The sequence below is a fragment of the Callorhinchus milii genome, unplaced genomic scaffold (genome assembly GCF_018977255.1).
Source record: "Callorhinchus milii isolate IMCB2004 unplaced genomic scaffold, IMCB_Cmil_1.0 Scaffold5, whole genome shotgun sequence".
NCBI lineage: Eukaryota > Metazoa > Chordata > Chondrichthyes > Chimaeriformes > Callorhinchidae > Callorhinchus > Callorhinchus milii.
The window spans coordinates 29,887,858-29,911,084 of NW_024704746.1; the positions used below are offsets into that span (position 1 = coordinate 29,887,858).

Consider the following 23,227-nt stretch of genomic DNA (forward strand, 5'->3'; position numbering starts at 1 on the left):
GTTGATGTAATTTTGACCCTAACCATATAAATCAATGACACTCTATATCAGAGTGCTTGTACCACAACTTGTTTTAAAAGACAAATGGGGGATCTGAGAATCAGTGGGAATTTCTAAGTGGGAAGTGGATAAATGCTTGGCTATGAGGGATATAGAGGGAAGGGAGGTAAATGTTATTGAGTTACAGATCAACCATGATTTACGTAAATGGTGGAAGAGCTTCAATGGAGCGAATGGCCTACTCCTGTTTTTATGTTCCTAATTTATTCTTAACTGATTCCCGAGCAAGTGAATGCAGCACCCACATAATGAGAATTTAGCAGTTAAAGCCTATAGGCAACTCATTTTGTTGAATATGAACTTAATTCATGAAAGTTGTGCTGAGATCCATTCCCAGTTGATGAATCTTATCCCAGGGATTTTCATTATGTTTTGCCCACAAATATTCATGTCTGGGCATTTTCCATCAACAATAAGTATCCACCAAATTACAATAAATCTCTAAATATAATTTTGCATTTCTCGTAATACATTTTAAATTTGATGCAGAAGATGTTCACTACAAACTCCGAACGACATACTTCCGCAGTGAGTCGTGTTTTTTTTAATATAATTTTTAAAAATAATGCAAGCATCTTAGATTAGCTACAACACTAGCAATTCCTTCGAAATAAAACATAAAATTCTATTGCATCTCTAATGGTATAATTTTCTGCTTGTTCCACGTTTCATCAAGTTGTTTTTTTTCCCCCCTTATGTTGCTATTAAGCTGTAGCTTCACACAAAATAATACGCCAATGATTAGTTAGACCATAGTTAGAATAGTGTATCAAGTTTTGGTCACTCCATTTTGTCACTCTTCAACTGTACCTTCGGTTACTAATCCTTTCTCCCTAGTTAGGTGTCAAGCACCACCATTGTTAAGCAATATAAGTTCAAGTTGTTGTTGTTATGAAAGATGTCATTCTTGCTGAATCAAATAGAATTGCAGATATCCTCCTAATATTACATTATTAATGTCTAATTGGGTTATTTCCTTTTCGTTATATTTTGAAGACGTCAGCATATCATAAACTATTATGTTCTATGCAGCACAAGATCTATTTGTACTTATCGGAGCCTTAATTGAGTTCCTAGCCAGATAAATATACAGTATATCCCAACTATTTTTCAAGTGTGTTAATTCACACAGACATGAACAATTTTAGCTGGCAATCTATTGAGTGTATCTGCAACTCTATGGAGGAAAATGTTTCTGAACTGTAATGTTGTTCTCCTATCCCTTGATCTGTGTAGAACAGTTATTATCTGAGTATAATGTATTGCTGATACATTTGTGGACAGCCATAAAAGTCTGACAAAGTCTCCCACAGAAGTCTGGTAACTACTTTTTCTGGTGGCCACTGTATTGGTTGTGGTTAGTAAAGCTCCCAAATTTTGTGTTGACGGGATAACAAATGAGCCATGAATTCAATAAGGAGGAGTCCTGTAGCTCAGTGGTTAGAGCACTCGCATCACAAGCGAGAGACCTGGGTTCGATTCCCGGCAGTGCGAAAACTTGGGCAAGTTTCTTTACTCCACACACCTGATAATAATCCCTCAAGACTAAAGAAAGAAGTAATTAAAAAATTGGTCACTTCAGTCCACGACTGTTTGTGGGACGCTGCTGTGCACAATTGGCTGCTGCGTTTCGCCCATGAAATGCAGTCAGTTCACTTTACGGAATATTCTGTGAAGCGTCTAGAAGACGTGAAAAGCGTTATATCAAATGCAGGGATTATTATTATTATTTATTGTAATCAAACATTTGGTAACTATCATTAAGTGATCCAGTTTTCAATTTATTAGAATAAGTTTAAATCCTCTTTGTTTCATTTGCTCTTTTATAATGCAGTTAATTTTACCTTCTGGGATCCATTGGATTATTTTGCTTGACATTTTAATGTTATAATAAACATTTATTTTTGTAAATCACGATGATGGAATATGTACAAAAGCACTGTGATTTGCTAAAATGACCATTTGGACTTTTAAGACAAGTAGTTAGCTATCTTATTGTGAATCCATTAAATATGCTGTGATTGTATTTTTACAGATATGTGGAATGATATTCACTTGCTGTTTATACAGAAGAATAAAAATGGACCCATATTGAGGATATCCTTCATATCAACAATAACATCACTGTTAAGAATAACACAGACTCAAACTAATGTGAAACTATATTAATGCATTGTATGTGTGAGGAATGGGTCATATTTAATATTCCAGCACGTTTGAAGCATCTTTTTGACTCATTTTCCTGGTGCACTTGATCATATTGTAACTTCCAAGAACGAATTACTGTATAGGTCAATTGTACTCATAGATGAACTACCACATACAAAAATATTGAGTATTTAATACAAATATTTTCCATTCAATCTTATCAAATCCAAACTTTGAATTGTATGGAAAGTTTTTTTCAAATGCTCTCATGTAGAGCTGTCTCAATTTTAACATCGGATTCGAGCATTTTATGTTTAAATCCTTTTGTTTAATTTGCTCTTTTAGAATATGGTAAACTTTACCTTCCATGCACCATTTGATTATTTTGCTTGATAACCTGCAGTCTTTTGAAGTAAGAATCTGCATGGTTTTCAAAACATGAAACGGTTTTAAGTGCCTCCTATCAGAAAATCAGGTTTAAAGCATAAATTAAGAAACAAAATATAAGAACTCTACCTGGATTCCGTGGTAAGGGGTGAAGTATTTCTGTTTTAACACACTGTGACTAATCTTGTGGATTAAGAAACTAAAGGGTGATATTGTGCTTGCTACTAAAGTATAACAACTGACCATGCATAATTGTAATGGGAAAATCTCATTATAAGCACAGATCCTGAATGGCTACACTAGCAGCAAGTTGAATTTCTGCCAATCTCTGGTGAGGCTTCACCCCCAGTTCTGTTGCTACTTGTAATTTTAAAAAAAGTAAACGTTATGCCTTTTGGTGAGAGAGTAAATTTAGTTACAAATTTGATAAGCGGGCAAATATTTTTTAAAAAATCCCATTTTTGCTGCTATTGTAAACTCCCGAAAGAATGTTGGCAGAATAAGTCACTTTACATGGTTTGTTAATTATAATAACAATTATTATATTTTAACTATTGGCTTTGTTCATGTTTCACTTTTGTGAAATGCTGTATATTACTTGTACTGTACTAGTAGTTTTTTTTCTAACTTTATAGCAATTGGATATGTTCACAATACACATTCAGGCCAGAAGGTGGCAACAGTTCAATCCTACAGAACGCACCGAATGGTTGCATAAGATCATTGAATTCTGACAATAGTCCACCAAGGTGACCCTTATTGCATTTGTTCATTATCTGATGCATGTCTTGCCTTTTAAATATACTGCATTCTCGACTGCAAACTCTTTGAAATATGTATTCAACTTATCATGTTGTTTCGGGAAACCTGTTGCTTACGAAATATATATTAACACCCAAAGCAAGAATGTTAACAGATTTAAATGAGACGTTTACAAATTATGAGATTAAACCCAGTACTGCAATTTATTTTTGTAACAGAAAATGTGGCTTAATCAACCAGTGCCATTTTAAAATATTTTTGTTTGGTTTGCTAAATCATTAATAAATGATAATATTATGATCAATCAGCCGACTGACATCTTTGAAAGTTATAAGACGTATGGTAGCTATTTATATGTTGGTGTTTTACTTTCTTTTAACCGAGACATGAAATCATTTTAACGTTTAGTGGTTCTCATTTGTGTAGTTAATATTGTGTTACAGTTCGATCACAGGGTATATAAAAAAAAGTCAGTGCATTTGATACAACAGCTTTTATGTTGGCAGGATATCTCAAAGCACTTCACAGGATTTAATGCAATGAATAGTGACTGGACTATATGAATTCCATGTCCTGACCTGGGATTTGAACACGTAATCTTCTGACTCGGAGGGAGATGTGCTACCAACTGAGCCAGGCTGACATCTATATAAGAAATAATTTACATTTTCTTAGCACTGGAACAAAGACTCAAAGTCCATCTCCTTTGATGCAGCTCTTAAGCGAATTGATAGATCCTGGCATTTATCTGTCAGTCCCTTGCCATTCTCCACCACTTCCCTAGAGTAGCTTTTAGGAACTCAGCACTAATACCTTCTACATCTGCTGCCTTACCATTAGCAAGGCAACACAGTGTGGAGTCATCTTCTTCCCCTACGTGCTGGATTATTAAGGCAATCTGCTCAATGCCTCTCGCCAGCTCAACCTCCATGTAGATGGATCTCTAATACAGACTCATTTGGTCAGATGCCAACTCAGAACAATTCTCCCTCCAGACAACAACATCAACAACAAATTACATTTGTGCCTCGCCTTTCAAGTCAGGAGGACGTCCTAATCATTACAGATCCCAGGGATGGGTCTGTAATGCAAAACCAAACTTGTTCAACACTGGCACCAGCTTAGCTGCCAATGATCGGAGATCGATTTTACCCAACTTTGGGATTTGGGATCGTTCATGTGTTGTGATCCCTTATGGAGCGATGCAACCCACTGATCCTGTTTAATGTCCCTAATAACCTGCTTAATGTCCCTAATAACCTCCTTAAAATCATGCCGTGCTTTGTCATAAGCAGCCTTTGCAGCAGTGCTCACTACATCAAATAGCTGTCTTTTCCTGAGCAGTTACTTTGACAGGATCTTGTTTTGTGGATGAGTGGTTGGCAGGCTGTAGCTTTAGTTTGCTTACAACCTCAGCAGCAGAAACAGCTACATCATCTGTCACCGAGACCACACTCACTGACTACAGCACCAAAAACCTCTGCTACTGAGTTAACTGCAGTGATCCACTGGCACTAAACCTTCAAGCAGGGGAGTTAATAGTCAGACTCTAAACACAACAAATAAGGAGAGGTTCTTGATTCAATGTACAAGGAACAAATGTGGGAACATACTTGTGCACAGCACTGCACTGCTGTACAAGCAAATTAATTGATTTGCATTCATATATCATCCACTTCTACATTTATTGTGTTTGGATAGTTTCAGAAGCAAAGACATAAAGGATGTGCAGCACACAGCAAAAATGAAACGGGAATGTGAAATAGCAGGTCTGTGACTATCTGTGTGTCAATAATGAAATAAAAGTGCCCAATTGCATGGGTTCTGCGGAAAAGCTGGATGTTTGCCTACGAATATACTTTGCAGTGAATCCTGTGAAGTGGTTTGAGCTGCTCTCCTGTTTTGAAAGGCTTTATAATACAAAGCTGTACCCATTGCAGCTTCGCTAGACTAGAGGTTAGACCTCCTTAGGCACTGCTTCTCGTTCATTCTTGGGGCCTTGTTATTAAGGTATAATATGTCCGGTAGCATCAGACACTTGAAAGCCCTTGTTACCCTCTCATTTTTGCTGACAAGTACACTGGCACGACACATTATAGTGATTCCTGTGATGCACTTTTGAGACGTAATGCAAGGATGATATATATATATCAAATGCAAGGATTATTATTATCATTATCATATTCTGTTCACCAGCAATGGCTATCATAGCCAAGCCTAATGACCTGTGCACCTTCCAGCTCACAAATCTCACCTCCTCCCAGTTTTAGTTCACTTTATTAACTCCAGATCCAACCTTATAGCAGCTTTAAAATATTTATCTGCAGTATTCTACCTTGATGTGTTCTTTTATTCACATTCTTGGCAAGCTGAATTTTTCTTTTATGTTTTTGAAAAAAATATTAAGTCTTTTTTTGTTAATAGTGGAATTTTGGGAATGGTGCTAAATAATTTGCTAGTGGTGGCACCTTATATTCCACCTCTACTTATACATGTCTACATTTTCAGTAACATTAGTAAGCAGGAGGAAGATACTAATTATTGTGTTCATCATAATAAGGGTGAATTCAAGACACTGGTGTTATGGGAAGATGGTAGGGCAGATATTCTGGAAGAATGAGATCAAAATTTAGATATTTTATCAACATCCAAATATAATTTGCAATTACGAACCAAAGATAATATGATATATACTGAGATGCAACCTCACATTAACACTGGCTTATGGTGTTTGACTATTATTGTGGTTGATTTCTAGTAAACCTCAAGAGAACTAAAATACAGAGGCTGCTTTTGTGGACAGCTAATGAAGCTGTTTCTTTCAGGGTCCTTAATGTTTTTTAAAAAGATAAACTAAAACACATTTCCTCATTTTATTTTCCATTGTATTTAAGATAAAATCTCGAATCTGAGTGTTTGTACCAAGGCAGAGATAGAAAGCAAGATATTTCTGCTTCCAAAGTGACAGGATAATCGAAATCCTTAAGCCTACAGGAGCTTGAATTGTGCAACAGTCTCAAAGATCATTTTTCATCTGCCTTAAATCGACAGACAGGAGCTTTTGCAAATTGAAATGCTTTGGGAGAATGGTGGAATCTTTTTTTACTCTGCGAGATAGAGCTGTTTCCTAATGGAGTACTGGGGAATTAATTGAAATTAAGTTCATACAAATGATTTCAAAATCCTCCAGAATTTCTGCACTGCTACACAGCTCTGTTGTCAGACAGCACTATGAACATGCATTAGGGATACGATTGCGGTAAAAGATGCAATTTGATTTCAATTAATGGGATAAATGGGGTATTAGTTAGTCAGCACAGTTACTGTGCTGAAGGTAATCTGTGTGTTTGTTAAACGTTTCTATACACAAGGAAATGTGAAAGAAATCATTCTTTTCAGAAAGTGACCTTGTCATTTCAAAGACATTCCAATCTTGGTAAGTTAAAGTTAGTGTAAGTTAAAGACATTTGTGTAATAAATTTCTTGACATTATTATCCAGCTGGAAGGCCTTGAGTTTTCAATTGACATTTCTGCCTTTGAACATATGACTGGACCATTTCCCTTGATTTGGGTGATGTTGCATTGGTTGTACTAGTGCCCAGCATCAGCAAATACCTTTCAACTTTGCGAATGATGTGATACTATTGCATCGAAGTGCTTTGAGACAGCTCAACGGTATGATAACAACAAACAACAGCACAATTACATCTGTAAAGCGCCTTTCATGTCAGGAGGACGTCCCAAGGTGCTGGTGTAAGGCGCTATATCAAATGCAAGGATTATTATTATTTGTATTATTATTATTATAGGACCTGCAGAAATACCAAACCATTCCAGTCATAACGACAGCATGAAATAAAACAATTTAATGACTGGAAATGTGCAGTTTCTAATTTGCTGAACTTAATTGAGAAATTAAGACTGACCCCTGTAAAATCACTGATTTCACACAAGTTCACTTTACAGTATATCCTGTGAAGCGCTTTGAGACGTCTCGAAGACATGATAAGGAGCCATATCAAATGCAAGGATTATTATTACCAGCAGTAGTTGTAGTTCATATTCTGCTCCAAGCATCGGAGAGCTCACAAATGTCTTATTTCTATGCTTTATCTCCTCCACGCAGTGCAGTAATAGGTGTTTTGACTGCCTTTTACTGCATTGCACAACACCTTATAATTGTTAGATTGTTCTCCAGTGAATTAGCATTATGCTCAGAGTATTATCGCCTCATTCATTGACTTTACGTTTGCACTTCCGAATGTTAAACTTGACATAGTGGAGATCTGTCCTCCCTAGGATAATAATAATAATTATAGCGCCTTATCACATCATCGAGACGTCTCAAAGTGCTTCACAGAATATCCTGTAAAAGCGGAGTGAGCGCATTTTGCGGGCGAAAAGACTTTGTGGTTCTTAACCGTAGACCTATGCGAACTCTGGATTAGACAGCGCGTGAAATGGGGGCGAAAATATAATAATAACCCTCGCCTTCGATTTGGCGCCTTATCCCGGCCCTCGAGACGTCTCGAAAGCGCTTGTCAGGATGCACTGTGAAGTGCGCTGTGTACTGACTGTAAATTTTGTGGTGGAAAGAGAGAGTCAGTCTCTCTCTCTCTCTCTCTTGTGCTTACAGATTTCAATGGTGTGTGTGTGTGTTGTGTTGTGTGTGTTGTTTTTCCCCCAGAAATGCAAACACAGTGTAAAAAAATGGGAGTCATGTGAGTGTGACGCCTGCAGGAAGGATGGGGGGTGTTTGGCACATTCCCTCTTTGCTTGGCTTTCCCATTTCCGCCTGTGAGAGAGAGAAGGAAAAAAAAAGAAGCTCTGAGAACTGAACCAGAGGGGCAGGAGAGGAGGAGAGGAGAGGAGGGGAACACACCCAACAAGTGAGCAGCAGAGGAGTTGCTCTGGGAGGAGGGGAGGGGGTGTGGTGGGGGGGTGTCAGTTTGCAATCCATTCGACCTCTTTCTTTTCTTCTCTTCCAGACTGAGATTTTTTCCAAACCACACACCTCCCCTTTTTTTTCTTCTCTCTCTCTCTCTCTCTCTGTCTGTCTGCAGTCTGCAAATCTGCTGACAGCAAAGTTGTTCTCTCTCTCTCTCTCTCTCTCTGGAGAGAGGGACTGAGTGAGTAAGTCAACTCACACACTCACTCACACTCACTCACTCACTCACTCACAGCACAGACTCTGGCCTGGATTTGGACTTTGGAGAAAGAAAAGCAAACCACTCTTTTGCAACAGGTGAGGACTTGCAAACAAAAGGAGCTTTTTAACCTCCTGGTGAGTGAGTGAGTGAGTGAGTGAGTTTAAGTTGAAGAGAGTGAGAGGGGTTTACTCTTGTTTGCTGTGAGAGTGAGTGTGAGTGAGTGAGTGAGTGAGTGAGTGAGAGAGAGAGAGATGTGTTGATGTGTTGGCTGTGTCTTTTTCTTTCCTTGCTTTCTTCAGCAGATTGCCCTGGAGTTTCAGGATGTTGTCAGTCTTCTCTCTGTCCTGCAGAGGTTTGCTGCCCTCTGTGACTGACTGACACGACTGACTGATTTCCCCTTTCCTCCCCCAGGTTTTATTGTAGCTGTTCCTGTTACCTTGTAGCCAGAGAGAGGTTTGATGTTTAGAGTCATGTTGCAATGGCTGATGTTGTAGCTGCAGTCAATTGTATTGTTGAGAAGGGACAGCAATCCCAGGATTTACTGTAACTATATAACCTGGAGTTGCTGTTTACTATACTCTATATATTCCATGTGCCAGGTATTCTGCAAGGCGAATGTTACGTGGGAAATGGGACAGCGAAGCACAGTGGGCAAACTTAAACTGAACATACATGTACATACATCGTAGGTGTAGACGCATGTGATGCGTGTTAGACGTACGATCACCTTACATTTGTTCGCCTTTTGACGTCTTCAAATCATGTGTATGCATGTCATGTAATCGACTGTATATTTCACACACTAAACATACAGTCAATTCACATTACAGTGTATTCTGTGAAGCGCTTTGAGACATCTCAAAGACGTGATAAGGCGCTATATCAAATGCAAGGATGTTTATTATTATATGTGTACACAAGTTTACATAGCATTAAGTAGGAATCTGGTTGTTTTCGATTGGCGGATTGCTTTTCCGGGGATAATAATTCCTTAAAGGAGAGTCTTAGTATTATTAGAATCCTAATAATACTAATAAATTGGTCACTTTAATCCATGACTGTTTGTGGGAAACTGCTGTGTGCAATTGGCTGTCGTGTTTCACCCACAAAATATACAGTCAATTCACCTTACAGTATAGTCTGTGAAGCGCTTTGAGATGTCTCGACGATGTGATGAAGCGCTATACCAAATGCAAGGATTATTATTATTATTCTTGATTGCTCCTCAAAGCAGCAACTAATAGAAAGTTAGAATAAAGGTTACACAATACAACTCGGATTACAGCGGCTACTTAACTGACCAGTGTTGCAGCACACAAACACAAAGCATACTGTTTATTAATTCGGTGCAGTGTTGGTGGAGATTAGATCTTTAAATTAATGGAAAGTGCGTATCTGTCCTCTGAAATAGCGTTCACATGAGCTGAGTGGTAATTTATCAGTGAGCGATGGGCAGAAACAAAAACAGCGCTTTTGTTGTTTTCTTTTCAGGGATACTTTCAGTTCACAAACAATAACAATAATTTAGTCACATAGTTCTAATTGTCCTGGGATCTGTAAATGTGAGCAGTTCATTAACCCCAGGGAATGAGTTATGACTATTAAATTCACTGCTACACTAATAGCAATTTGTTTTTGATTTTGAATGAACAAACATGCATTTATTTACTGCTGTGCATCACTGTGACTGCATTTAGCCTCAGCTGCCACATCTTGTATTGTGTTACCAGATTTGTTTTAATCAAAGGATTATTGGGAAATGTTCTATTACACTGCAGGTCCATATTAGGCCATTGATGAAAGAACAATGATTGACTGGTTGTGGTGTGATTTTCTGATAACCCCTCCCTCAGGCTGTATCCACACGAACACACACAAAATTCGTTTCAAATGTTGGGCTCAAATTCCATTAGTTCTTTCTTTGTCTCTTGCAGTTTGTCGCTCGTTTTTCCCATTATTTTCCAGTCCTGACTGTAAGTTACTTTATCTTATATTCTTTCCTTTTCTGCAAATACTGAATCATTCTAGGGCTATTCATTATCGGCTATTCTTTCCGTGCCACAGTAAAGAGGCCATTCTTCCATTCTGTGTATGGTGTTTGAGCCGAAGCAGTGAGTGTGGAGGCCTGTTTTAATAATAGTAATCCTTGCATTTGATATAGCACCTGAACACATCAGTGAGCCATCTCAAAGCGCGTCATGGAATATACTGCAAAGTGAATTATCTATACTTTGTGGATGAAACGCTGCTGCCAGTTGCCCACAGGAGTGTCCCACAAACAGTATTTTGTTTTGCGAATGGAGGCTTCACAACTAACCCTGAGGCTGTTCTCGTACTATGTTCTGAAGGCCTTTGCCTAGCCTAGGAATGATGAGGCCAATTACAACTCTGTGTTGCTGACTTGGCTTTAATCAACTTATTTAGCATTGACTGAGGATTAAACCTCAGGCCTCCTATGACTGTATGGCTCTGATTCATCTCCACCAGTGATTAACATGAGAAACATGACAAACAGCTGATCCAGTGGAAATAATGAACTCCAAGTGTGCCTAATAGTGTTCCCGCTTCCCAAACCAGTAATTCTTTCACCTCATGTCATAATAATAATAATCCTGACAGTCGTGGATTGAGTGACCAAATTATTATTATTTTTTTTGAAGGGATTATTACCCCCGCAAAGCAGTCTACCAGTCAGCTAACAGCTGGGTTCCTACTTACTGCAAGGTGGGTGGTGTAAGGATACCTGCCTAAGGTTTCACGCTGCCGGCGAATCGAACCTGAGTCCTCTCGCTTGCAAGGCGAGTGCTCTAATCAATATGCTACAGAACTCGATAATGATCCAGGGATTAAACCTACTATGTGTAGTATTTGCTTATATATCTAATAGTTGAGAAATTGTGTGATAAACCTAATATTCCAATGGTACAGCTAGACAATGATTATCATTAATTGTTCAGATTGAGTGAATGTCTCCTGTCACTCTTAATATTTTAAATGCAATTTATCTCCCAAAATCTGGTTTTGGGTTCTTTCTAAAGATTGAGTCAGTCATACTCTAAATAGGTTTCCTGCTAGTAAAATTTATAACTGGAAGGAAACAATTCAGTTCAATTTGCATTTAAATAAATACGTTTCCAAGAGCGAGCAATGGTTTCAAAAAGTCATTCTGAAAGAAATTGCAGAGAACATCCAGCCTATAATTGCTATTCATTATTGAAATCTGTAATCTCTACTGGTAAATCAGTATGTAAATCTCACAATTCACCGTAACATTTGATTCAACTGCATTTACTTTTCTGAAGGCATTGTGTTTGAAGAGGCTACAAAATGGAATTTAGACTTTGAAATTTAAGATGACACAGACTTGAGTGGTGGGATGGAATGGTGATGTATCTGGAATACTGTATGAAGCATTTGCAGACTTAATATTGGAACCTGCGCTTATCCTATCATACTGTCAAGCTGAATGCAACATGCAATATCTGCAGCACTCACCAATGCTTTTATTATAATAATAATAATCCTTGCATTTGATGTCGCGCCTTCTCACGTCGTTGAGACATCTCAAAGTGCTTCACAGAATACATTGCAAAGCTGAGTGACTGTGTATTTTGTGGGCGAAACTTATCTTATTGTGTATTTCATCTTCGTTCATTGTTGCACGTTATGTCGCAACATGACTTCATATGAATGTGGTGCGGTACTGAAATACACACCAGGACGCTATATAAATGCAAGTACTTGTTGTTGTTGAAATGTGCTCTCCGGTTAAAATGAATGCATTCAATAAAATGAATGCATTCATTTTTGGCGTGCAATCATGCTGAAAATGCTTTAATCAATTTGCAAGTGTTTTATCTCAGTGCACCATCTACCTGGGCAGCTTTTAACATGTGTAAACTAGTCCTGTACCACAGCAAAGCCACAAATACTTTTTACAGATCAAAGCATTCATTCTTTCACCGCAGCTTCTAAGCAATTTTAAAATGACAAAATTACACTGTGAAGTTTTTGTACTTGGAGATACTTTTTTAACTGGAGCTTGTAATCGCAAATAAGATTATAAGTAAATGATACTGGTTGGAAAGAGGATTACTACCAAAAGCCCTAAAGCAGCCTATCCCCCCAACAAATGTACTTTATTAAATGCTTTAGATTTGGGACTATTCTTGAGTGGCTTGGGGGCAGATGAATATAACACTCATTTAATAATCAAAGTGGTACTTGTGTGCAAGCTGAAAAGCAAAAAGGTTTGAAATGACTTCTTAACTTTCAAGCGTTCCCTATGTAGCATTTGTGCAAAGAGAATACCGCACATAAGTAATTTTAGGATACAAAAAGGCCATTAGCTTGTCCCTTTTTTAAAATTGTTCCCAAGTTACTACCTTTCGCCTTCCCCCTCGATCATTCCTATTCTCTTTCAGAAACTCCAATTGCCTCTTTGAGGCATTTATTACCCACTTTAATACTTTCCTGGTAAATTATTCTACAAATTCTGTTCCAGTCTGTTGAAAAAATAATGTGACATCTGACTTCCCATCTTATTTGATATCTTATTCCCACCTTGGGACATCCTCCCGACGTGAAAGGCGCTACACAAATAATAATAATCCTCGCATTTAATATAGCACTTTTCACGTCTTCTAGATGTCTCAAAGCGGTTCACAGAATAGACTGTAAAGTAAATTGACCATATATTTGTGGTCGAAACACGGCAGCTAATTGCGCACAGCAGTGTTCCACAAACAGTCGTGGATTGAAAATGACCAATTTTTTTTTTTGGAGGGATTATTACTATATTATACAAAATGTAATTTTGTTATTGTCATTTCTAACTTCCTAATTTTTAACTCGTGTTCCCTGGTGTTTCGTACATTGAATGCCTTGCCCAGGTGACAGACACACAGAAATATGTTACGACCATGTTAAGGTATTCTATAAGATCATGGCTGATTTGTGCTTCAAGTCCAATTTGATCCCTGACTAACAAATAGCTATTCACCTCAATCTTGAATTGAAAGATCAATTTTGTTGACTCATTTTCCAATCCTGAAAAGTTCTTTCTCTTGGCTTTCCAAAAAGAGCAAACCCAAACTCTCAACGATTTTTACCAGAACATGAATTATTAAAAAACAAATTATTTCCCCCCCCCAATTTCCTCGAAACTTTCCCACGTTCTTGATGTGATATTTTTAAAATTCTGGCACTGAAATCTTCGGTGCTGTTTTTTTTATTGTCTGAGAAACCATGGTGTCCCTCCTAAGATTAGAGATATGAATTTGTCAGAGTAAATGGAGTGTAGAGGGAAATGGAGATAAAAAGAAAATATGTAATAATTAGCATTCTGAAATAAAAACCTAAAAACTTAAAATGTTGCCTAAACGAGACACGTCAATTGGTCTCTTTATAAAAGAAAGGCATCTTAGCGTTTTGGGCTCTTCAGAAACTTTATACCTGAAGGATTAGATAGTTTTCTTTTTCAAATGATGATTGACCAACCAGTTGTGGAATTTCAGCATTTTTATCTTATTTCTGAATACGTAAATGCTGCAGTTTTGAAGGAGTTTTGCTTTTCCAGAATTCCTTTACGGTCCAATTAAATATTTACTTTTCAATTAAATATTAACTTTTATTGTTGCGAGTACAGAGGAAGGACTGTGCTGGGAGGAGACATTCACGCTGAAAGCTGTTAACAGAAAAACAGTTAAGAGGTGGAGAATGATCACAGGTGTAGTCCTGTGTAGGTCAAGGTCACCAATGATATCCTGACCATCTGTGACCAGGGCTCCCTCTGCCTCCTCGTCCTCCTCGACCTATCGGCAGCATTCGATACGGTCGACCACTCTATCCTCCTCCACCGCTTGTCCTCCCACCTCAACCTTCAAGGCACTGTCCTTGAGCGGTTTAGGTCGTACCTTTCTCATCGTCTTCACTTTGTCTTGACAAATGGCTTCTCCTCCACCCCCCGCACTGTCTCATGTGGTGTCCCTCAGGGCTCTGTCCTCGGTCCCCTCCTCTTCACCCTCTATATGCTCCCCCTCAGTGACATCATCCGCAGACATGGAGTTAACTTCCACATGTATGCGGATGACACCCAACTCTACCTTTCCTCCTCTACTCTCAACTCCACGACCACCGATGTCCTGACAGCTGTTTGTCCGACATCGAGTCCTGGACGAGAGACAACTTTCTTCAGCTCAACGTGCGAAAAACCGAGGCCCTCCTGATTGGCTCACGTCAGCGCCTCCGCACCTCAGGCGCTGACACCATCAGCATCCAAGGCTGCACTCTCCACCTCTCAAAGCCAGTCAGGAACCTCGGTGTTTTGTTCGACCCTGAGCTGTCCTTTCTCCCTCACATCCGCACCACAACTGGCACCGCCTTCCATCACCTCCGGAACATCGCCAGACTACGGCATTACCTCACCCCTCACGCTGCTGAAACCCTGGTCCACGCCTTTGTCACCTCAAGGCTGGACTATGGGAACTCTCTCCTCGCCGGCCTTCCCGCCACCTCCCTCCACACTGCAGGTCATTCAGAACTCTGCAGCTCGTGTACTGTCCCGCACCAGACACCGCGACCACATCACTCCCACCCTCGCCCTCGCCCTCGCTCGCCTCCACTGGCTCCTCATCCCCCAGAGGATTGATTTCAAGATCCTCATCCTCACCTATAAGGCCATTCACGGCCTCGCTCCCTCCTACCTCTCTGACCTACTATCCGCCTACCTACCTGCCCGTACCCTCCGTTCCTCTGGCTCCGGTCTGCTCCACGTCCCCCGCCCCAACCGCCCTACCATCGGTGGTCGGGCCTTCAGCCTCTCAGCCCCCAGGCTCTGGAACTCCATCCCCCAGTGCCTTCGCCGCTTCCTCCCTCTCCTCCTTCAAGGCCGGTCTCAAAACCTTTCTCTTTGACCGAGCCTTCAGCTCCCCTCTCGACTCTCTTCCCCTCCTCGCTCCCTCCCTTCCCTCCCCTCACCATTTCCCCCCTCCTCCCTCCCTCCGCTCCCTCCCTTCCCTCCCCTCACCCTGACCATTTCCCCCCTGCTCGGGTCATGACCCAACTGTGCAGCGCCTTGGGACGTCCTCCTGACGTGAAAGGCGCTTTATAAATGGAATCTTGTTGTTGTTGTTGTTGTTGTTGTTATAGCATGTTTGTTAGAGTTGCAAGCAAAAGAACCTGGGTTCGATTCCCGGCGGGGCGAAACGTTGGGCAAGTTTCCTTACTCCACACGCCTCTGGTTACCTAGCAGTAAGTAGGAACCTGGTTGTCAGTCGATTTGTGGATGCTTTTCCAGGGGTAATAATCCCTTCAAACAAAATAATAATAATAATTTGGTCACTCAATCCACGACTGTTTGTGGGACACTGCTGTGCGCAATTGGCTGCTGAGTTTCGCCCACAAAATATACAGTCAATTCACTTTGCAGTATATTCTATGAACTGCTCTGAGGCGTCTCGGAGACGTGTTAAGGCGCTACAGCAGATACAAGGATTAGTAGTATTGCAATATTTTGTAGCAGTCTGTGATTAAAAAGAGGAACGATGAGATTGCGTTTTGAGGAAATCAAAAGAAACCGATGTCATGACCAGTAAGCGGGCTGACACAGTGAACACTCCACTCGGTTTGTCTCACTCACAGCTGCAAATAGACACTCCTACTTGCCTGACAAGTGTGTTCCATTGAGGGGAACCATCCCAGCTGCAGAGACAAGAGCTTGGCTATAAAATTCTCCTGTGGTTTCTTAGGCAAAGAATGTGAATGCATGTGGCATATGCGAAATTCTTTCAGAGGAATTTGCTTTAGAATATTATATAGCTCGCGAATAACTTCTCTAGCCAGTGACTCCACTCTCAGTGCCCTGAATGGAAATGCTGTCTTCTGTGACAGGTAGGGTATATCTTACTGTGCTGTATATCTTCCAAGTTTTTCTCCTCGTACTGCTTGTCTTTAAAGTGTCATTCTTGTTATCAACCGGGAAATCAAGTTGCAACGTTTCCAATTGAAGCAGCGAAGCTCAAGTTCAAATGGTGTAACTGATTCCATTTAAATTGCGTTGAAAAAAAAGACCATTATGCATTACAAGTGAGATAAGGAATATTTCATACATAACTGCAAGCATTTACAGAAATTATCTCCGTTGCATGGTGAGTAGAGGGCAGTGGCTAGAGGGCAGCAACTTAAAATAGTTAGTAAACCAGCAAAAGAGGAGGTTAGATTTTTTTTCATAAACACACACTACACACACACACACCACACTACACACAAACCACACTACACACACAACACACTACACACACACACACACACACACAGTAGTTAGGATATGGAATGCCCTACTGGGAGTGGTGGTTGAGGCAGAATCCATATTGGCTGAATACTCTTTCCTCTGTGTTGTAAATTTCTGTGGTTCTTTGATTGTATTTATTGTAGTCACCAGCAGTGCCTGTATTTTTAGTGCTTGCTTTTTATCGGGTTTCAGGAACCTCTCTACCTGTGGAATCCTGCAGAGTAATGGTGTGGAGTCCTGTAGAGTAGTGGTTAGAGCACTCGCCTCGCAAACGGGTTCGTTTGTGGGACGCTGCTGTGCGCAAATGACTGCCCCATTACACCCACAAAATACACAGTCAATTCAATTTATAGCGTATTCTATGAAGCGGTTTGAGACGTGTCAACAACATGATAAGGCGCTATATCAAATGCAAGTATTATTTATTGTTATTATTATTACCTTCTGTTGACTTGAGACCTTGCTTACTTACCAGTGTGACTGATGAGCGGATACCTAGTTATTTGCCCATTTGTTCCAAAGAATAGAAAAGGAAAGTCGAGGAATGGTGAACTGAAAAGGGTGGACAGTAACAGGAACTGTAAAATAATCGAGAGACTAAAGAAATGCATGGAACCTGACTTAAAATATATAAAGAGGCAATAATGGTGCCGGTAATGAAATGCTGCAGAAAATGTGAACATGACATTTTTTTTACAAAATGAACCAGGGAGTGAAGACAATTTTTTTTTTTACGAAACAAATGTTAACCCTAGACCAAATCTAAAAGGAAATCATGAATTAGCCTGCCTTCCTATTTTCAAAGTGTCCATGGGTGCAGAGATAACACAACCCATAATTTTCTCCCAATATTCAGTTCATCAAACTACAATTCAAACTCCCCCTGGGGAAATACAGAAAAATGATGATTTTTTTATTGTAACCATGGCAAAAGTAAATATAGCAAATTACTGTGGTCTTGCTTTACCCCCAAGTATGCAAGAGATTATCCTGAGACTATCCACACCCAAGCATCTGTCCTTCACGAACATATTTTGTGGATCTGAAGTCTGTTCACCTCCTTACCCCTCTGGCCTGCTTTCTCCCAATGCCACTATCCACTGCCTCCGCTCGACTGGCTCTGGGCTCTTGCTTGTCTCTTGCCCCTCCACTTCACCATCGGCGGCTGATCTTTCAGCCACTACGCTCAAAGCTTTGGAACACTCCAAATCCCTCCGCCTTGCCCCCTCCCTCCCCTCCGCCTTGCCCCCTCCCTCCCCTCCGCCTTGCCCCCTCCCTCCCCTCCGCCTTGCCCCCTCCCTCCCCTCCGCCTTGCCCCCTCCCTCCCCTCCGCCTTGCCCCCTCCCTCCCCTCCGCCTTGCCCCCTCCCTCCCCTCTTTTAGATCATGACTGAAGACCCTCCTGTTCAATCGTGTTTACGGTCACCTCCTCCCTCTACCCCCGCCTCAGCATCAGGCCCCGCCATTGTTAAGCGCTCTGAGACACTGCGCCAGATGAAGGGCGCTAAATAAATTCAAGTTGTTATTGTGGTTTTGTATTCCTTTCCGACTGATGCACGCCATGGACTTTGTGACTCACACTGACGTGTATGACAAAGACCAAACAAGTGTGCAATTATGTTTTTCAGTGCATATTTTCAGCACTACTATTTTAATGATTTAATTACCAGTTAGAACAGTGGTGGCCAACCTTCACAGTCGGCCAACAAAATATTTTTTCTCGATTGATTCGCGCCATGAATCAAGGAAGAACTGAAAACAGACGAGTGATCGAACCCAGACTTACCTAGACTTGTGGAATGTTAGGGGGATGCTTCTTGACAGCCCAGTGGGACAGGTTAGCCACCACTGAGATAGAAACACTGTGCTCTGCCAAAAAGAGATCTGTGCTACAAATGTGATAAATGAGGTTGTGGCGGTGAAGGAAATGAATCATATTATTGCCAGATACTTTTAACAAGGAATGACTTGTGCATAAACCTTTCAGTATACATATGAAAACATACATACAGTCCTGTTTGCCTTTAGAATCACATCTTTGCAAATTACACTTAAAACAAACTCACTCCGGGTTAAATATCCTCAGAACAATCTCCCAGATAAAATTGATCATCAATTTCATGGCTGTATTTTTCTGCGCAAACTGGCTGGCATGTTTGGCTACATATGACACAGTTGCTAGCATCGACAGTAAATCTTGTAGAGAGCTTTGAGATTCCCTCCCGAAATAAGTCTGCATGGCAGACCCAAGGATTATTATTGTAAATTCTAAATTTCTTATTTTTTATGAGATCTTTATATAAACCCCATTGATTTTGGTATTTTAATAAATAAATGCTGTCTTATAAAGGAAGCGGAAACTGATTTAAATTGTGTTTTCTTGGAAAAAGAATCAAAAGTTGTTAAAAGTTTTCTATTCATGTCCTAAGTCACGTTTTGGAATTCCATGTACTATACCTTAACACATTGAGGTCTAATTTGAGACCTTTGAATTGATTTCATAAAGCCACATGTGTTCATATGGTGCCCTTGATGCTGGGTAACTTAATAAGGATACTTAATAAGGGATCCTGTAAGAATTCTGGTCAACCAGTGAGTACTCAATGCAGCAACAAATTACATTTGTACAGCTCCTTTCACGTCGGGAGCACGTCCCAAGGCTCTAAAATGCAAGTTGTTGTTATTGTTATTGTACTCTTCTTGGGAAGTAGGTCACTTTGGAATGGACTTTCTCGTGTTTGTGTGAGCATTTCATTATCAGAAAATACTGCAAATTAGACCACATTATGTTTGATGTATAGCAATTTCTGAAACATGGTTTTCAGACACCTCTTCACAAACTAGGCTTAAAACATTTATCGAGTTTCCTACAAAGGATAATTGAGTTAATTTGACAAAACTAAATACCAAGAGTAACATTCAAAATAAGCCATTTTTTCATTAACATTCAGAATCATTCCCTTGAGTATGAAATTTGGTTTTCAATTCAAAAACAACTTGGTAAGGAGCCAAATGGTGTGCTGCTATTGTTGCCATAGTTTCCAGCTTCACTGCTTGTTTTTTGAATTGCCGTGCCACTTTACATCTCTTCCTTTCTGACTGCTTTTCTTCTGTTTCTGTCTGATGGATGTTCGGATATCCAAAGCTCAGTTACCCTCATATCTTGGCCAAGTGGCCATGTGTGCAGTCAGTGCCAGCTGGCTATTAGATTATGAGAGCATCAGGTTTGAGTTCAATCCCGCCTTTGCTCCATCTCCACATAAACATGGACCATCCAATAAGGTTCATGGTACAGTACTTGGGATTAGAAACTGTGTTAGATATTCCTCTCCCTAACACAGTCACTGAGGTCTATTGTAGTGCCTCAGTGCTCCCTGACAGAGATGAGGTAACTCGGAGGAAAAAAACATATCAAATTTGGAACTTTTGTGGTTCAGCTACCCATTGAAGGAACTGAGCCATTACAGGAATTCTCCATTCCTCTCTACGGCTTTAGTATGATAGACAATTTAAAAAAAAACATTTTCTTTTCATTCTGCTGTCTTTTGAGTGTCTAAGCAAGTAAGCACATGACTGGATAGCAATGTAGATTTGCTGCATCAAACTTGTGTCCTATCTAACTGTAAATTCTTGTTATTTTTCCTCTCTGCTTTATGGAGGAATTGCAATTAGCAGTCTCTCAGTTTTGTGATTGTTCCTCTCAGCAGCTTATTCAGACAATACAAACGCAGAACTCATGGTTGTTTGAACAATAGTGATGTTTATGCTTGATTCTATTCGCAAATCAAGTCAGGAAATGTAATGCAGCGTTAAGTGGTACCAACCAGCTCAGATGAAGCATTAAAATCTTTAGTCTACAGTGTATTCATTGCAGCCAGACAAATCTGAACAATGTTTGTATTGCAGCTGAGCTTTTCAAGTTTCTTTATTTTTAATAAAAAGCTAGCAGTCACGTAAAATCTACTGTGGGAGATGTTCTTCAGGATGAGGCATGTCTTTGTCTATTACTGGGAATCAATTCTGATTACCAGTATTGGAATGAAGCTTGATTGGGTAATAATAATCCTTGCATTTGATATAGAGCCTTATCGTGTCTTGGAGATGTCTCAAAGCGCGTCACAAAATATACTGTAAAGTGAGGTGACTGTATATTTTGTGGGCAAAACTCGGCAGACAATTGCCTACAGCAGTGTCCCACAAACAGTTGTGGATTGAAGGACCAATTTATTATTATTTTTTGGAAAGAATTATTACCTCTGGAAAAGCGATCTGCCAATCAACTAACAACCGGCTTCCTCCTCTCTGCTCGGGAACTTGCCCAACATTTTGCCCGGCTGGGAATCGAAGCCAGGTCTCCCGCTTGCAAGGAGAGTGCTCTAACCACTGAGCTACAGGACTCAACAGTGAGATCCCAGTGAGATCAGGATAGAGTGACTTCTGGCTGTGTCATTTTACGATTTTCACATCAGACAATCGACCATCCTCTGTTTTATCAGATTTGTTTAGGGTATACGTTTTTTTTAAAAAAACTCAGAAATCGAGGAAACCTTGACCTGAGAAGTTACAGGACAAAAATATTTTAGCGCAAATTGGCAGCTGTTCCGGTTAGGACAACTGGTGTGGGAATGACCACAGTGTGTTGATGGAGGTAGGTGTTACTGCTTTTTGACACTCAGTTGTGCATGCTGTTAGCATGATAATAATAATAATAATCCTTGCATTTGATATAGTGTCTTATCACGGATTGAGTGACCAAATTTTAAAAAAACATTTTTTTAAGGTATTGTTACCCCCCAGAAAGCGATCCGCCAATCGTCTAACACCCAGGTTCCTATTTACTGCTACGTAAACAGAGGCGTGTGGAGTAAGGAAACTTGCCCAATGTTTTGCCCTGCTGGGAATAGAACCCAGGATCTCTCACTTACTTGCAAGGCGAGTGCTCTAAACACTTCAGGACTTTGCATTTCACTACAGGACTCCACTAACTTGACTCATTTTCTGACCTTGGAGTTTCTAAGGTTGGTGCTGTGTTTGAAAATAGATGTGTTTAACGACCCAGTACTGAACTCCCGCATTGTGATGTATGTAAATAGCACAAAAACATGTTAAAAGGTTATTTGATTGAATCTGACTTGCAATCTAAACATTGATTAAAAAAGACTCTGTTGTTAAACCAGCTGACCCATCACAGTATTAATATAATATAATAATGTAAGAAATGTGCACCTGTATTGAATACATTGTTTTGAAAGAAGATTTCAGGTTCAAAGAATTGCTGGTTAATGTATAAAACACACACCTTGTTAACTTTTTTTAAATAAAAAAAATTAATGTTTTTAAGAACTTTTCTGGTTATGTGGTAGAACCAGTTACCGATCTAAAGAAATTCATAGCTTCCCAGCGTTGAATTATGTGCTGCTATTTAAATAGACGTCACAGATACATACTTAAGAGCAGAAGGTGGCCTTACAATGGGCCTTACACTTATGTTTAAAAACAATTGAAAGAGTAGACTAGATAGAGGAATGACATTGATAAGAGAGGATACAATGGCTATTGGGAGGGTAATATAACATCTAAGACTGAGATGGCTCAAGAAATTGGTTAGAAATAATTAACAGGAGAGATGGAAGTGGGCCTGTTAAGCAAAACGGTCTGTTTCTGTGAGGAAATTACTCTACAACAACAAGATTGCATTTATAGTGCGCCTTTCACGTCGGGAGGACGTCCCAAGGTGCTGGACAGTTGGGTCGGGACCCGAGCATGGGGGAAATGGTCAGGGTGAGGGGAGTGAAGGGGTTCTCTATGTAATTCTACGCAATGATAAGGGCAACAAAATAGGAATTGACAACTGTGACTGATCTCCAACTCAAACCAAAGTAGATTGACCCTTTTTAGACATGAGAGAAGCTACAGGAAATTGTAATGTGATGATTATGGCTAATTCAATTTCCTGGAACAGAAACGGTACAACAAAAACAAGCGGAGGGAAGAGTAAATACACAAGACCTTTCAGAGGTAATTGGTGATTGCCTCAAAACATAACTGTGAAACGGAGCAACAGAAACAGATGCCACATTAGATTTAGTGTTTGGCAGTTCACTATAACAATCAATAACCTGAAAGTGTCTGATGATTGCCACTTCAGTCATCATTATATTGTTAGATGTAATACTGAATTGAAGCCTAAGACCAAACATAATAATGAAGGTGAGTGACTTGCCCCAAGTGGTTGTTAAGCCTGAAGTCATAAAGGCATTTAAAAAGGGAAATTCATACCATTTGAAGAGGAAGAATATAAAAGAATATGGAGATAGAGCAGGTAACTTGGAATAGAGTTTGTTAGTTCTAGTGGCGATAATGTATGAGGGTCGATTTGTTCTTTGACATAGTTGCTCAAATTGCTTAATGTGGCATAAATTTACTGCTG

The 23,227-nt window shown here is 39.9% G+C and overlaps 1 protein-coding gene across 5 annotated transcripts in view; it reads left to right on the plus strand.

Annotated features, from left to right (window-relative positions):
* tspan11 (tetraspanin 11) overlaps positions 1–23,227 on the plus strand; it is a 198,950-nt gene that overhangs the window by 34,471 nt on the left and 141,252 nt on the right. The window contains exons 1-2 of one of the 5 annotated variants that reach the window (XM_007895438.2): positions 8,057–8,247; positions 8,542–8,603. The exons of 1 other annotated variant lie outside the window; for it this stretch is intronic. Coding sequence is in view for 1 of the 4 variants with exons in the window: in XM_007895435.2 (XP_007893626.2) it covers positions 2,096–2,155 (60 nt within the window). In the remaining 3 variants the exon portion in view is untranslated. Of the gene's footprint in view, positions 1–2,095; positions 3,672–8,056; positions 8,248–8,416; positions 8,604–10,440; positions 10,482–23,227 lie in introns of those variants that run through there. 3 more of the 5 variants (XM_007895435.2, XM_042334932.1, XM_007895437.2) reach the window with 3 other exon arrangements.